General features: G+C 47.4%; 1 protein-coding gene across 3 annotated transcripts in view; it reads left to right on the top strand.

Annotated features, from left to right (window-relative positions):
- The window catches only part of KCNQ2 (potassium voltage-gated channel subfamily Q member 2), a 77585-nt gene that overhangs the window by 36644 nt on the left and 23652 nt on the right, over positions 1 to 17289 (top strand). For all 3 annotated transcript variants that reach the window (XM_056354800.1, XM_056354801.1, XM_056354799.1), the window contains 2 exons: positions 3895 to 3963; positions 5973 to 6002. In XM_056354800.1, the coding sequence (XP_056210775.1) occupies positions 3895 to 3963; positions 5973 to 6002 (99 nt within the window). The remainder of the gene's footprint in view (positions 1 to 3894; positions 3964 to 5972; positions 6003 to 17289) is intronic.

Genomic DNA, 17289 nt, shown 5'->3' with positions numbered 1-17289 from the left:
CTAAACTGAAATGATCATTCAGTTCTAGTAATCCAGTCTGATTTTTGGGAAAAGGACATCTCATCTCAGCAGGACTTTTCCATTTCAGTTTTTTCTTCCAAGACTGACCTGGAGCCAAGCTCCAGTTATTCAGTCTGGGACTTAATCTTCTGGGATCAATGCAAATGCAAAGACCTGTATATGGCGGTATAAGATTTATGGTAAATAATATTGTCTCAGGTTCTTCAAAAAAGAGTGGATTTTCAAATCTCAAGCATATTTTATATGAGGTGGGTATCTGAAGGTGTAGTCAGGTCAATATTTTAAGATGGGGAATAAATTACTTGCATTTCAAGACTAGGGGCCAAGCTCTGTTCTTAGAGCAGTTTAAATCCTCACTAGATGCATTAATGCTGATGTGATTTAGTGCTTGATCTCCAAACCCGGTTCCAGTTTTCACAGATGCAAGTTTTACAGCCTTAGTAAATCACCCTTACTACTTTGTGTGCTTAATTTACAGCAAATTGCATTGGTGAGTTGCAAGTATAATATTATAAGTGCATTTTTCTCTGAGAGTCTCATGAGAATCAGACATTTTTCTATGCTGAGAGTGAAATAAGAGCATGCCACTTCCACTTCTTATAATAAAATACTTTATAAGTTTCATAAATGTTCCCAATTATGAAATATAGCTTAGGCTGGAGAGGCATAAAGTCAGGGTTGGGGTAAAAATTGGTTCCTCATAGGAACTCCAACACAGCATGGAGACTCATTTAAGTCCCCATCCCATTCCGGCATCCATCTCCTGGTCACCCTCTTCCTAATTGTTCATACTGGGGCTGTTCAAAAAAAATCATCATCGTTTCTATGTGTGTGTGCGTGTTGTGGTGTGCGCTCGTGTTTGTGTATGCTCCCACCCTGTTGTGTGCTGCTGCTCTCCTCGTGTTGTGGGGTTATGACGATGTCCTGGCCGGAGGCATGATATCCCTACTGTCCCCAAATGCTTGAGCATTATCTGTGCTACCAGGAATAGCAAATGTGCCTTCCCTTTGGATGGGGGAGCCGGCACCTTGAGTTAGTGTGGCATTTCTCTGTGCTGTACGGGGAGGGGTGATGGGAAGCAGCTGTAGGTACCACTGGGTCCCCTGCGGAGCTGGCGACTCAGAAGTGTTGCTGTGGTGGGTGGCATGAGCTGTGTGTGTTCCTGTGGTGTGCAGATCTTCTCACCCAGCTCCCCTTTAACTGAAACGTGCTTCCCTTGCTAACAAGTGACACACAGACCAGGAGGAGAGAGAGAAAACGTGAGATGCCCCAGCCGGAGGTCCTTCCTTCACGTCTCTGGAGGACACAGTGGCACCTGCATCACCTGTTCGCTGGGCACGCACCCCAGGGCAGGGTGCCCTCCATCCAGCATTTTGTAGCAAAGCTCGTTTAACGCACTGTGCAGAGCCCTGCCTTTTCTTTGAGGTTGTGGTGAAATAGTGCAATGCAGCAGCTCTTCCCCAAGCGGCTCTCGTAATGACAGCTTAGGCTGAGCGTTCAATTCAGATTAAATTTCAGGTCAAGTACATGGATGAGCTTACACCCATTTGTAATAGTTATTGTTTCAGTAAAACATTGCTTTTTTCCACAACGTGTACCAGGACTGTCACCCTACCACAGAAATGGTGAAATTCTGTGTTTGCTTGTGTATCTTTGCCTTTGCATAGAAGCATCTGTGGTGGCCCGAGAGGTTGCCACCTTCAGCACAGTGTAGACCTTGTGTTACGGGCTAATAATGCAAAGGAAGGAGCTCCTTTGGGGATCCCGAATCCTTCAATCTAGTGAGCTCTTCAGCTCTGAGGCTTGCATTGTTGGGAGCCCTGGATTTGTGATCCCAGCTGGAGAATGGAGGGCTGTTGTCCCATGTTCTGATGGGTATGGACCTCCCTGGGAAACTAACTCACCAGTTGTGCACCCTTCGTTAACTGCCGAGTACACTTTGTGCTTGATTTGATGGACCTCCTTCTCCTGTCTTGGAACACATCTGCAAACCCTGCGTGGGTTGAAGGGAGGCGACAGCCCAGCACTCATGCACTGCTCTGCTGCACCAAGGTCAACTTCTTCCTGATGTCTTGAGTGAAGAGGATCATTAATTCATCAGATCAGGATGTGCTCTTCTCTGGATGGAAGTGAACAGAGCTGGACTGGGGAGCTGAGCCAAAATTTTCTGGCCTATTTTTATACTTTTCTCCGTACTTAGGATTCGAAAAATTTCTGATTGCCTTAATCTTGCGAACACCAAATCTGCTCTGCTGATCAACTGTGTTTTTGAGGATGAGTTCTGTGCATGCAGAGGAGAGGCTTTTCCAGTTGGTTTTTTTCCAGTCAGAGGAAACCTGAAACTATTGGTCTCATAATGGCTGAAAAAATGTGGGCGTGAATACCTCTGCCTTTATTTTACAGTAAGCAACAGCCCCATTTCTTACAGTACCTCAGCTGAGACCAGTTCGAGACCGGTCTGGTCATTTGCAAGCACTTGCACACCTTTCCTTCCAGTCCTAAGTTGCAGTTTTGGGACAGTTTGAATACGTCCTTCTTGCTTTCATTAAAACCTACACGGCTCATCCTACATGGTTCATTTTCCAGCAAAGGCAGAAATAAACATTGCCTTGGGGTTATGGCTCTTTGGGCTGTGGCCCCAGCCACACAGATGTGGGCAGCTGCAGGCAGACTGTCCCCAGCCTGCCAGCAGCCCCTTGTCCTCCCCTCCATCCCTGCAAGGATACATCTTCCCGCTTGCTTGTCACAAGTGCGACCGGAGACGGCTGTGGCGCTGACTTTGCACCCTCTGGGCACAGCGATGGCATGTGGCACTTCAACAGTTTGACAAGGGCACGCTGGTGGCCCAGCAAGGATTTTGCAGCAAGCCATGGGATAAGCCCTGTTAGCCTTGGCCCTGAATGCAGAGTCCCCATGGGTGCTCTGAATTAGATGCTGCTCTTCCCAACCGTGTGCAGCGTTCTCCGTCCTGCCCCCAACACCTCCAGCTCGCATCTCTCTTGGTTAAAAACCTGACTGTGAAATGTTAAATATTGATGGAGCAAGCCCCAGTCCCCCAGGGTCTGACGGAAGAAAACAAAAGTGGATGCGGGAGCTGATTCAATGGCTTTTAGTACAAAAACAGGACAGGCAACAGGGTGTTTGTTCGTTGGCTTTTTTTTTTTAATCATTAACGAGGATTCCCATTGTCAGGTTCTGTTTCATCCTGAGAAAGGAAGGAAACTCATTGTTTACTGAAGGCAATGTTACATGGGTTTGCCTCGTTTTGGGGCAAAACCTGACATGAAGGTAGGGAGCTGGTTAAACTTGACCCTGGAGCGCACTGCTGTTTCTCCTGGGGTGCTCCCAACCTCAGGTCTCTGTTTTCTCTGCCCTATAAGCCACCCTTTCCCATGCCTCCCCACACTCCCAAGAGCAGCAGGGTTGAGTTTTCGCAGTTGCCTCCAAAACCAGAGCTTCCCTCCGCTTCACAGGCGGCCGAAGCGTGGAGCCCCACAGAGAGCAATGGAGCCGTGGGGCTGCGGGTGAAGCAGCCTCCGGCCGAGCCACCGCCATCCTGCTCAGAAACCCTGGCAGCGGCTTGTGTCTTGGGAGATTCAAAACCCGGCGGTGCAGATGAGTTTCTCTCTCTCTCTTGCTGTCACCCTCTGTCTTTCCCGCCCCCCCCCCCCCCCCCCCCCGCTCTGCCTTAGGATGCTGTTGGAAGTAGCAGCCAAACCCCTCTCCATCCTTCCTGAGCTGTCCCCCAGTTGCAGTTGGTGGCACGAAGCTGGTTCTGGTTGAAAGAATGGGGCAGCGGGGGAAGGTCCTGAGACAGGAGGCTCTGAAATCAGCTCTGCCTGAATATTAATGGTCTTTATTTTCTCCCTTTAGACTAATCCCTCCGCTGAACCAGCTGGAGCTCCTGAGGAACCTGAAGAGCAAATCGGGACTGACATTCAGGTTAGCAGCAGAGTTAAGAGAGCTTGGAAACACACACTTGGCAACCTTTTTCTTTTCTTTTCTTTTCTTTTTTTTTTTTTTTTTTTTTACTTTTGGGTTTTTTCTTTTGTTTTTTTTCCTTCCTGCCTTTTGCATATGGACAGCCTTGAAGATGTGAATGGTTTTGGCAGCTGGTCCCCCATGGGTCACTCAGCAACCTCCTCCCCATCCCTCTCCCATGCTGTACATGAATTTCTTCAGCCTGACTTGGCTCTAGAGTGATGCTACAGTGCTTGACTGAAAATGCAAAGTTGTATTTTCAAAGGGTCTGATTGAGGTAGTGTTCCCAGTTTTCCTCTGACCTTTCTGCACTTCACCACCCTCAGAGGAGACTCAGGTCCACGATGTGTTAATTCCTTCTCTATTCCCTCAACCTTCTCTCGCCTCCTCCCAGAGCAAGCAAGTTTGTAGTGGTGAAATTTTTTTGCTGATTTTGCTGTGGCAATGTGTACATCATTGCCCCAGAGGGCCAGGAGTCCTGCACCTTCAGCCTGTGCTCGGGAGGGGTAATCCTTGGGTTTTTTAAGCAGGTGAGGCTGCACCATTTGGTGAGTGGGGAGTGTGCAGACCCTGGGAGGGAGGGAGAGATGCTGGCCACGCCGGTGGGCATTGGGGCCAGGTGGGGAGGCGTGGGATGGGACTGCCCTGGGCTGTGGGTCTCTGCAGAGAGCAGAGATCTGTAGACCCATGGGTCAGACCTCAGACTTTGAAATGTATTTGAGCTAGTGACTGAGGCTGGGATTCCGAGCTTGTCTGAGCAAGGATGGAGGGTAGAGGGGTGGTTTTTTAGTCTCTCCAGGCGGCTGCAATCAGCCTAAGGGAGAGGGGTCAGGGTCTGTGCAGATCTCAGCATCTCAGTGGTCACTGCTGGGTGGAAGCAGGACCAGGGCTGGTACAGCACCACGCTCAGAGGGAACTGAGGTCCTCCTGCCCAGGTGTTCTCGCAGTCCGCTTGGTCCCTTAGACTGTCTGGTGTTAGGGGGGGCAGACCCTTATCTTCTGAGAAACAGAGTCTGCTCCCTCTCTTACGGGGCTGCAGGGGCAAGGCTGCTTCGAGGCCCCAGATTAAATGCAATTCCCCACTGTGAAGAAGCTGTGAATCAGAGTAGTTGAAGGCAGAGCAGTTTTTTCTTGTTGCTGGAGGGACACACCACCAAGATGCCTGGTCAGTGAAGGTGAGATGGTTTTTTCAGTGTGGCCTTAGCCTGGCTTGCAGTGTCATGCCTCCCCTTCTGCAGGTGGTCAGCTCTCTTCGTCCTCAATGTCAGTGATTTTTCAGGCCAATCGAGTGGTTTGGGATCTCAGTAGCAAATGGCATACAAAAGTTGTGATGTCCCACTCCCTCCATGTAGCCTTTGGCAACTACTTATGAAAAGTACCTGCCAAAGGTTTTGGAGGCAGAAACCCCACGTGGGGTGTCAGGATGTCAGGGCAGGGGTCCATCCTCCTTCCCACCAGTGTCCCCCTACCAGCACCACGTGTTAGCACTGCAGCATGAAGCTGTGCATCAAGAGATTGACTTTAGCTCTGCCCCAGTGGCCAGGAAGGAAAAGCAAATGCCCCAGGGTCACAGGAGCCATTCAGATCCTTCCCTGTGTGCCGAAACAACGCAGGGCGGTACGTTTGCAAATGAAGGGGGCTGCTCTCTGAGCCTACAGAAGTCCTCCTGTGCTCACACAAATCACACGACCGTCAGGTGTCTCAGTCATGCGTAGGTGCAAGGATGGGTTGGGATAAACTCTTCGACCCTGTGCGTTGTATGTGTCTTCTCTGAGGTTGTGTGAGTCTCCAGTGATCTTCTGTCCAGGCCAGAAACTCCAGGAATTAAGTGCTCCTTTCCCTTTCTTCTGTCCACAACTTCCACTTAGTTGTACTGTTTGGTATTGTCCTTTCGTTATGTTTTAACAGTGAAGCAGCAACATCTTTTGCCACCTGATACCATGCTAATGTACTATTGCTTCTGTTTAAAGGAAAGAGCAGCAGCCCGAACCATCGCCAAGGTCTGTATCACTGCCAACACGCCATTCCCATGCATTACCTGTAGATTTCTATGTACGTGTGTGCGTGTGTGTACCATGTCGTGGCACCATTGAGGGAAGCATTCTAGGTATTACCGTGCTTTTTCTGTGCTGTGGCAGTCCAATGTATCTACGTGTATGCTGGACCTTAAATCATATCTTCCTTCCAGTCTGCCTCCGGCTGTAGCTGCGAGGATAGCGAGGCTGTGGGGGCTAGAGAGAGTGGTGGGCAGCACGGGTAGAGCTGGCAGACACTTATCTGGGGTGACGGCAGGGCTTTGGTTTATGCTGCTTTTTTTTTTTAATTTTTGTTGCTTCAGTTGTAGCTGAAACCAGTATACCGCAGGCTCAATGAATGCTGGTGGGTAGGTGATGCTTTGCCTGTGTCTCCATCACTCAACGCCATGCCAGGCGGAGGTGACATGGGAACACAAAGCCATCACCATGTCACTGAGTTAGCAACTTCTCCTGAGCTCCTCTCGCTGCAGGGCACTGCGCAGGGCTGCGTGGACCTGCTGCTCCGTGGGACACAGGAGGGCTCTCTGACACAGCACGACGTTGCATGGCAGAGACACCTTCTCTCCACCCCATTCCCTTTGGCCTCACCACCTCTGGATGAAGCACAGTCCCTGCTCCGTCTTCCCTCCACGCCTCGAGCCCACCGTGCAGAGCGTGCTCAGCCGGGCGCCTCTGAGACGTGGCGAGCACCTTCCAAGGCCAGCTGTAAACCTCACCTACGGGAGAGCTTTTCTCTATTTACATGTCCCAGGGAAAGCAACAGGGCTGGTATTTGGGATGCTTTTAAGATACTTTTCATCCCCTTAGAAGCATTTAATTCTGGGATTTTTTTGTCCTGTATTTTCCCAGTTCTTTCAAGAGTAATTCTGGGACTGAATCTCTTTTCCTTGGGAGGCGAGACGCGGAACTGATGATCTGTGGAGATCATCTGCTTGGCTTTCAGATATTCCATCTCATATATCAAAACACAGCTTACAGGCTAAATATTGTAAACACTGAATACGTTTTTCAGAAGTATAGTTAGAGCCTGACATTTTGCAGATTTAACTTTCTGCTGTGCCTTTTAGCTTAGAAGAGACCAGAAACTAAATTTTCCCTGGCATAAAATCCAACCAAAGAGGTCTGGGTAGATAAAGGTGCTGACTAAAGGGAGGAAAATTTCATCCTCCATCCCTCCCTCCCTCCCTCCCTCCCTCCTTCCTTCCTTCCTTCATTCCTTCTTTCCTTCTTTCCTTCCCTCCCCCACCTCTTTTTTCTGTCCTTAATTTAAATTTTGCTTTGCAAGCAGAACCTCTGTAGCATTCCGTCCACTTTCCTGTCAAATTAACCAAATCTCCAAGATCATGTTTCAACTATCCAGATTTTTTTTATTTTTTTCCTCCTTGGGTCTCAGCCTGTGTAGCTAGAGCGAAGGCATCCTCCATCCAGATCTATTAAAGCAGGGAGCGTTACGTGGAAGATGCTCTCTGGTAGCACACCAGGGCTGAGACCTTGGCCACCCGCCTGTGGCATCAGGAGGGTAAGCATTTTCACCCCAGGGGCCTGGCTGCTCCGCTGCCCTGTCTCAGCCAGTGACATACTTTGGATGCATTGAAGGGTAAATCCACATTTCTCACAGGCATATAACTGTGCAGTGAGACAAAATCTCTATTCGACCTGGTCAGCTCCAGAAAATCTAAGAACCAACAGTCCCTTGTAGGGTCACACCAGCTGGCATCCCTGCAATCACAGGCACTGGTCTTATTGATGAGGCACTAGTCTTATTTCTTATTTTTAAATCTTAGTCCTGCCTTACAGGGTTCATTTTCACCAGTTAAAACACTAGGTTGGATTCAATACTTCTTTGTAGAGGTTGCAGGTTTTTCCCTTTTCATTTTCTACATTGTTTCCTTGATCTTATGTCACAGAAAGAAGTAAAAACAGACCTTCACTGTCCTTTTTCAGAGTATTTTTTACTCTATATAGCTCCTTCGTCAGGGTCATTTCCAAGTGCTGCTTTCCTGCTCCTGTAGTGTATCTGTCTCTTGTGACACTGATGTGTTTTGTTCTCCTCTGCTGTAAGATGCCATCCCTGAACCCAGGAGTGCTTAAGCTGAGGGTCTGCAGCTGCGTGTATCTGACATTACAGTTCTTTCCATATTGTTCGGTTCAGCGGCCACAGCAGAACCAAAGCTCTTCCCTTCTGTTTTTTGTTAGGGCGGTATCAGTTCTACTTGCTCCTGCTGCTCTTTTCTGTCTGATAAGGTCTCAGACCTCAGGAAGGGATTTTGCACAGTAGTCCCTATATCACCTGTTTTCCCAAATAAAAGTTTCTGGATCTTTTACATTCCTATCCCAAATCTCCCACCCACTTCAATTTCCACCAGCCTCCCAGTGATGCTCAGTGTGTCATCCTGCTCTCAGAAAAGAAAACTCACCCTGTTTCCTGGCCCACCTGACAGTTAATCATCCAGCCGTGGTCTGTTGCTGACGACTGTCTTGCTTAGGAGACACCTTGGGATGAATCGTCTCTCATAGCCCACCCAGCACCACACTTCTGCGGCTTCAGCTGGTAAAGGATTTGCCGCATTCCATTTCCATCGATGTAAGGAAACATATAGTCTCTCTTCCAGAGAGAGATGGATCTTCCTCCCGGTGTAGTTACATGCAGGACGTGGCTGATTTCCTATATCCCTCTTTCCATAACTGATGCACTACGAAGTCCTTACAGCAAACAGAACAGAAACAGCTTTGTCACTGTTTTGCCTTTTAATATATTTTAAGTTAGAGAAAGGATGCTGGTACGGCTCGTGGGAGCGTGCTGCGCAAGGCATGTGTTGCCTTGCAAGGTCAGGGAGCATCCCAAGCATCTCGCCAGTGCATGGGGCAGCTGCCAGGGTCTTGCTCGTGCACCAGCAGTGATGCTGCCCTCTGACTCTGGTGCTGCTGTGGCCGTGATGATTTCTGCCCAGGCAGCACACGGAGAGCCCCTGCCTGGGCTGGGAGGGCATGGGGAGGCAACAGGTTAGTGTGGCAGAGGCTTGGGGTCACCTGGAATTACCTGGGTGGCTTTTAATTTGGTCTTGGAGTAAAGTGGGACAGCCGATCTGAGAGACAGGTTACATCCTTTCTCTTACAATTTCTGTTTTGTTTTCCACCGTGAGCTTGTCTGCATCCACCTATGACCGAGTGCCGGGAAAGCTGTGTGCTGACCTGCTCGGGGGGAGAGGAGCTTGCCTCCCCGTGACATGGAGCTCAGGCTGTGTTGAGCAGAAAAGACGCTGGCCTTTTTCTACATGCTACATTCCTCTTCCCCCTTTTTATTTTCCTCCCTTTTTAAAAAACTGCTTCCAGAGCCTCTTCTGTTGCCTGTTGCTTTGGGTGCTGTGTCCACCCCACCATCTGCCTCGGCCGGGAGAAGTCCCTGCTGCCCTCCCCCAGGCTAGCTGCCCCCTTCACGCCTCTGAGACCACGCTGCCCTCAAGCAGGGATAAAATACGTGTCCTCTCTGCCTTGTAGCCCCAGGGAAGGAGGGCTGCTCTGTGGTGGGGCTCTTCTCACCCTGCTGCAGAAAGCCAGCAGATCAGAGTGGTAACGGGGTTTGATTACTCCGATGTTAAGCAGGCTGGAAATTCGCTGTGGCACCTCGTCTCTGTTTATTTTGTCTTCTGATTGTAATGTCAAAAAGACAAACATATGGTTAGCCAGGGCTACGGAGGCTCCTACGTGAAATGTGCGCTTCAGATGCTCTTTAACAGATGGTTTGATAAACATCTGAAGGCATCCATGACCACATTTCTTCCTCTTGTACTTTCCGAAATATGATTGGGTGAAAAGCTAAAACTTCATGAACCATATGATTTTAATACTATATTATGATCAGAGAAAAAGAAACAGAAGGATTCCAGGGGACTGGGAAGCTGAAACTCAGATTACTTTGTCCAGCATGAGTTCAGTCCTGTAGGTGATGAGAGGAACCTCTTTGGAAGGTTGTCCTCAGCCGTGGTTGCCCTTGACCCTAGTGAACTCAGCAAGACCTTGGCCATTCTATTGAGTGAATGCTGGACTGGGCCACCTCGTAATGTGTATGTATATCTGTGCGTATATCTATCTATCTCTCAGTGTATGTATATGTCTGTCTGAGATCCACACAACATTAATATCTCTGTTCAGGGTGTGATTAAGGCTTTTGTATGCACTGGAGGATGCCTTTGGTTGACTCTGTGGGCCCCTGCTCATCCAACCTAGAGTGTCCGAGGCATCAATAACCACTACTGCCCGTGGAAACTGGTGTCAATCACAGGAGCATGATGGGCCATGTTAGCCTGGGTTGGCCTTTGACCTTCTAACCAATTAAACCGATGTCAGAGACTCATGCTGGGACTGACAGTAATCTGGAAATAATCAGTTGCCTTTAGGGGAGCGGATTATTTGCACAGAAGGGACTGCATCTTTCTGTAGGGACTGCAGAGGAGACTAAGAGGAGAGTAACCCACGTGTCTCCCTGAGGCTCTGCATGCTGAATGTCGCACTCCCACGCCGCGACGCTCAGACCCCAGCTCCAGAGCAGCCCCGCTAGCACCACCGGTCCCCAGGGCTACCTGGGGATGCGGGGTCCTATTGCGGGCACCTGAGGAGTCCCCAAGCTGCAGGGAGTGGTGTCGGCTGAGCTTGCATGGGATGCCACGAAGCAAAAGGAATTCCTGCAAATTCCTTCTGTGTGTGCCCGCGAGCTCCTCCGGTCGCCGAGTTCAAGTGTAAAACACGATTGGGATTTTACGCCCTTCAGCCCTTTCAGTCTGGCCATAAACTCAGCAAGCGGTGCCCGCTGGTGGCTAGGTGGGGTGATGGGGGCCACGTCCTTACCCTTCCCCAGGTCGAGGGCTGCTCCATGGCGTGGAGGACCCTGGTGGTGGTGGCGATCTCCTGGCAGGGCAGTGCCTGAGCGGCGATTTGGAGTGGGCTCATGGGAGCTGTGGTGGTGCCTCAGCGAAGCCAGTCACTCCCCAGAAATAGTAGGGCCTTTCTCAAAAGCGTTACGAAAAACAGATGCGTGAACACAGATGTTCAAATCCCTTCCCATATGGGACTGCACCACACCCTGGTTTTATCTATTTTAATTTTTTTTGAATGCCAGGCTTAATATTTCCTGTATGAGAAGTGCAAACAATTCACAGATAAACTAGCTCTCTTTGTGAGTTTTTGGTTATTTGGTTTTTTTTAAAGAAGAAATTTGAACCTTTTGATGGTGTTGGACAAAAGAAGTTAAAGTTTTGGCTCTCCATGGCTTAGACAATTTAAAAAATTTTCTTTTTTATCTGTTTAGAGGAAGAAGAGAGTACTTTTTGTTTCCAATGCAAATGAAAAAAAATCTTCCTGCAATCAATTGCAGATGAACTGATGCCACCAATTCAATGCTGAATGTGTCATTTCTAATAATGACATTTATTGACCACAGTGAGATTATTTCAGAAACCCTCTTGATTTTTTATTTTTTTTTCACTTAACGCTCAAACAGAAAAATCCTGTCATGAACCCGGCCCTCAAAACACCTGTCTTTTAAACCTAGAGTCAGTAATCAAAAGTTTCCTGTCTGGCATTTGCTTCCAGGTCTAATTTTTACTCTCCCCTCATTTCCAGTAAAAGCAAACCGTGCAGAGAGTCACTATGTGGATGCTGCTCAGGAAACTCTAGGTACCACGGGAAATGCGTCGCACGAAACTAATCAAAAGCTGCACGGCTCATTCTCCCTCTACCCTGCTACCACCCGTTCTGATCACTTCTCTGCTTAATAGAGGTACTAGATGAGTGAAAAAAGGTGAAAGAGCCTCCCCATTGCCTGCACAGAAATTAGAGGCTTCCTTGTCTGCTAATGATGGAGAACATGTGAATCAAAGAGACGAGGATGGGGAATTTGGTCTGGGCTAGCAAACCAGTGTCTGCTCAGCAAGGAAGGAGGGCAGGAACTGAAGTTTAACAAATGATGGGGGAAAAAATAAGTAAATTATAATTTAAAAAAAAAAATGTTAAAGATGACCCCTTCCTGCCTGTTGCTCCATCCTTCCTCAGGGTCCGGGGAATCCTCACAAACTGAGTTGCACTGTTCAGCACTGTCAAGTTAGTAGCATGAGAAATTCCAGCTTCCTGCCTCTGTTCAGTCACCGTTCCTTTGGCTCTCTGGACACTACAAATTGACCTTTCCTAGTCTTGTGGCCTTTGGAAGCCACGGCTTGCCTATCTAGCACCTCTACTACGCAGCTAGAGAAGGACTAATCTCAGCCTGTCCCACCAGACGTAGGGGATACGGGTTCCCCTCAGCGTTGACATTGGCATTGTGAATGGTTCTGTTTCTAGATCCCATGGGGAACAGATAGCTAGAGCTGAGGGTTTCGTACGAGCAGTGTTTTCCTCTTTTTCATCAAGTTGACAGTTGTTAGGCAGCTTCAGAGAATTCCCAGTGAGCATCCCTTAGTACACCCATCTAACGGCCATAAAGGTACACCGATACATACGTTTTATTTTACTTATGTGTAAGTACGTCTACTTCCAGCACCTGCACTGGAGGAGTCTCTTCCCCTGCCCCAGACACTGCTTCTCAGCAGCAAACATGCACCTTCTTGAATTAGCAATGCCCGGAGTTTGCATGCTGTGAATGCTGGCAGGTGAACCCCCCCGCAGCCAGGCAGCCGGAAAGCCCAGTAGTGGCAGGGCACTGAGTGATGCCGCATGTTTGTGAAATTGGATTTTTGCATGCTCTTTTTTGGAGTCCGTTTTAATTCTTAAAATCACCAGTCTCTGTCTCCCTCAGAAAGCCAACAAACTACAGTTTTAACAGTATAAAACTACAGTTTTCAAAGTATATGTATCTCTGATTTTCTCCATTAATTGTTCCAACTTGTATCTTTTCTTTTCTTGCTATTTTTTTCCCTGCTGGCTATTTTTATTACCTGTCAGTCTAGAGGCTAGGGCTCGTGCCTGAGACTTGCATGTACCAGAAGCTCGGCAGCAGTGCGGTAAATCCCATCTCTGAATGGGTAACACAGAGACAGGGGGCATCATCTAGGTTTTGTAATAAGCAGTTCTCCACGGTAGGAAATTCCCTTGTACCTGGATAAATAGCCTGAATCTTTGAGTTTAGCCTCCTGCTATGTTTTGAGGGTGCTGTGGCCTTCCTTGAAGTTTATCCTTGAAAGGTCTGTTTAAATATTGGCTGATGATCAGTTGCATAGACAGCATTGCAGTATGTTTCCAAATGACAAAGATTTGGTCAATAGCTTAGCTGAAAAAATCATCCTGTAGTGTGTCTGCTGTAGTAGTTGACATCCCTAGTGTTTCCATTTGCCAGGTGAGTAGTTTTACCTGTGGAGGTGGAGGCGTAGCACAAGCAGGGACTCCTCGCCAGAGGAGGGCTCCTTTCAGTTGCTTCACATTGAGGTTGATTTTGGCAGAGATTAAAACAAGCAGTGATGTTTGTAACGCTGTCCTCTCACCTGTCCATGTCCAGTTCTGTTTTCTGGAAAATCAGCCACTCTGATCTTAATGTCTTCCTTGCATGTCTTCCTAGGCATGGATTTTTAATTGGTAAAGCCAGTATAAATTTTTCTATTTTCTACTGAATTCCTTCCCACTGTGCTCTGCATTTCATCTTTCCCATCTTGAGTTCTGCAAGGGAAAGGGAGGATGAAACAAATTATTATCTCAAGATCTTCTTAATCCATTGGAAACCCTGAGAAGAAGGATTACAGACTGTGGTTCTTCTAGTCAAAAAGGAGTCTTGAACTTTGGAGCAGCTACAAGGGCATCTTTGTTACCCGCATCCATCCTCAATGTAGCGTTATACATACTGTGCTTTAGTAAAACAATAGGTTAACTATGAAGGGACATAAAAATAATCCAAATGTCTTGTTTCCCTGGAACCTTGGGCTGCCTGCTTACAATCCCCCACTGTACGAACTCCTAGGGGAAGATGCCAGCACTTTGATGCATCTGAGGCTGAGTGCTAAACGCCTTCATCTAGGATGCATATAACGAAATTAAATGATGCGGCAATCATGGAAAACTCAATGTAGGTAAATTAATAGAAAACTCCTTAGAAGCCGTGGTTTCTTAATGTACTAAACCAATACTCTCTAGTCAGTAAATGCAGTAATGCATGCATATTTAGACAGGAATGTAACTATTCCAAGCCAGATTATCAGGTGTATCATGTTCTGCTTTATAAGAGACTTGCCTGGCGTCTACTCAGAGCGATGAAGGCATCACAGAGAGCTGGCCGTGGGAGGGAACGGCACACAGAGCAGGGAAGGAAAGGTGTTTGCAGAGCCCTTGCCTGGCCTGTGGGTCTGGCTGTAGTGTGCTGCTGAAGTTTCGGAATAATCAGTCAGCTTGAGGATGCAATCTAGCTGTTTTCCTTTTGTCCTGAAATCCAAAACAGCTGAGCTGGCAAAGAGCAGAAGCTTGCGGGGTGATGCAGGACATGTCTGATGTGGTGTCTGACAACGCTCAACATCAATTTGGGGAAAAAACATCTGTGTGCTAGGAGGAGAGGGGCGATTGCAACAGAATGCTGCAAAATACCAAAGGCCAAGGTTAAAGATGTGTGTCAGGCTCCAGTGTCCCTTCAGCCACCCGAGGCCCCACGCTCAGCCAGGTTTACGTGGTGGCTGTGGGGATGGTGCAGCTCTGGTCTTTCCCGTTAGGATTTCAGTGACTGCCTTCATCCCAAGCCTAACACCGTGGTTGTGGATGAGGAAGAGCAGGAGGATTACTCACCATGACATTGATCAGCTGACCTTTTGTTTTCCTTATGCCCGCATTGCTCTACTTCTAGAAACTCCATTCTGTGGGCTGGATTCACCCTTACAATGGCTTTTCTGAAATCACTGGAGGCAGACCAGGCTTGAGCCTGGTCCTCTCTTGATTTCTGCTCTGGTCATGGCAAGTTTTCCACACAGAGATGTATTTTCCTTTCCTTCATCTCTCCAGTAACTGATTTCTGCCTCTTAATCACACCTGCAAATAGACTGGAGCCCAGCAATAGTTGCAAAGGCTGTCATTCACTCCTGGCACTTCTGCCTGGGTTTAACAAGCTGTTCTCATCTGCCATGAGCTCAGCACAAACTCTGGGTTAAAAAACAGCCTCATTTCCCAACGGCAGATAACCTCTGTCTCCTGGCCATAGGTTCTCAGAAGAATGGGACACTGTTACTGGTTGAACTGGTGTGCAGAGGTGGGTCTGAGTCCACGCTAGCCCAACTCAGTTTGGCTAATGTTTGCTGCCTACAAAATGAAAGGAGAAAATGAAACAGTTGCTGAAGCCTGGTTTAAAATTAATGACAAGACAATACAAGTGATACTTTTTATTGATCCAAAATTACTGCTAATGTAATGAATCCATAATTTTTAAAAGTGCTGATTTAATACTATAGAAGACAGTGGCATGAGCCCCAAACCAGAGAGTTTCAAACAGGAGCTCAAACCCCCAGCATTCTAAAAATGCTGATGGCAGCTCAATTGAAGGTTAAGTCTCATCTGAAGGTTAGCATTTTGCTGCTGAGTGCTGGCATGTTGGGCCTAAATGAACCTAAATGCACAGCCCACTAAAGCAGTGAGCATCTTTCTATCAGCTGTGGGACCACGCATCGGTCCTTACGTGCTCATCCAGCCCAGGCTCTCATTTTTTGACTGGCAGCAGAGAAAAAAAAACCAGTTTCTGTCCTTTGTAAAATTCAAGTCAAAAGCTGAAAGTTTTGTAAATCTTCCCCAAAGTCAGCCTGGGAACATAATTTTTTTGGTATCGAATATGTTGTTAATAGGTGCCAACTGAAAGCAGTTATAAAGACCTAGGGGCTAAAGCACACTCTATAATGTTACAGCCTCCCATAATCTTTGTCTCTGGTTACAAAGCCACGGTTTCCCTTCTCTTGCCCCTGGCATGAGCAGGGTGCCTGCCCCATGCTCGCGCCGCTCGTAGCTGTCACAACTGCAAGCTTCAGTTCATGCTGTCGTGTGTGGCTGGGTTACTGCTTCCCTCATGCTCATGTCACCAACACTCACACTTCTCACCCAACCGAGGCTCATGTACCATCTACTTGAGTGACATCTAAATACCGCTTCTCCGAGACACTGCGTCACTCTGCACAATGTTCTAGTTGAACGAGAACATGATCTTGGATTAGCTGACAACATATATCTCTCTCTCTATGTCTGTATTTCTTTTGGACTCTTTCCTACCAGCTCCTGCAGACCCCAACAGCATTCTCCTCTGCAGGGATTGTACTTGCATGTGATTCCAGGTGTTGTTTCCAATGAGAGAGTTGCATGGCAGAAGGAAAAATTCAATTAATTGTTCATGTTGTCTCATGTTGTCTATGTTAAAACAAAGAAGCGGCATCAGGTGTTAGGTTTTTTTCTGAGTAGTGAGTACTCAGGAACAGAACCCACCCAGATCTTAATTGTTTATCAAATTTCTATGAGATTTTTTCATGTGTAGGTGTTGCAGCTTATGCTATCAGGCTTGAAACTCTTTGCTTGTATTCCTCACTGAATTTAACGCTTTCTTTTTTTTGCCTTTTGTGATTCTTGCAAGCATTTGCAGGGCATTTATTGTGGGAATGGAAAAGGGCCCCAAAGAAAAGGGTCCTCAGGGATAGACAATGGCTTTTATGCTGAGGTAGGTGATGGGAGCAAGTCAGCAGAGGATGAGGCACAAAGAGATTGCTGTGAATTCTGGATGGTGGTGTGTTGCTGATTCATTTTTATAAAACTTGTTTTTAAAAACGGCAGGTAGTTCAAAGTATTAGTACTACTGAAATGCGGTAGATTCCAGGAATATTCTTCTGCAACATTAACTAAAATAAAGAAAAAAAAAATTCCAATTGGCCTATTTAGGTTCAAATAACAAATAAAATTCCAATCTGGTTTCTAGTCCAAGAAACAGAATGAGAAATTCTTTTAAACCTTTGGCTCATCACGTACAATGATTTTGGTAGCATTAGTGACTAAGGCTTACACCCAGAAAGGTATTTAGGCACATGCTCGTTCTAGATTCCTGTGTGGATTTGTAGCTCTGCTGAACAAACGTCTGTTGGTGCCATGGCTTGCAGACAGACCCTGCAGGTAGGCAGCACTCTGGAGATGAAATCTCCAGTACTTATCTGAATTGAAAATGCACCATTAATTCAAATAATTCTGATTTTCTAACTTGGTTGTGAACAGATTTTATTCTCCCTCAAATGTATCTTTCAATGTGAAACTGTGGCCCAGCCAGTGG

This window comes from Falco biarmicus, chromosome 10, assembly GCF_023638135.1.
Source record: "Falco biarmicus isolate bFalBia1 chromosome 10, bFalBia1.pri, whole genome shotgun sequence".
NCBI lineage: Eukaryota > Metazoa > Chordata > Aves > Falconiformes > Falconidae > Falco > Falco biarmicus.
This window is presented reverse-complemented; position numbering and strand designations above follow the sequence as displayed.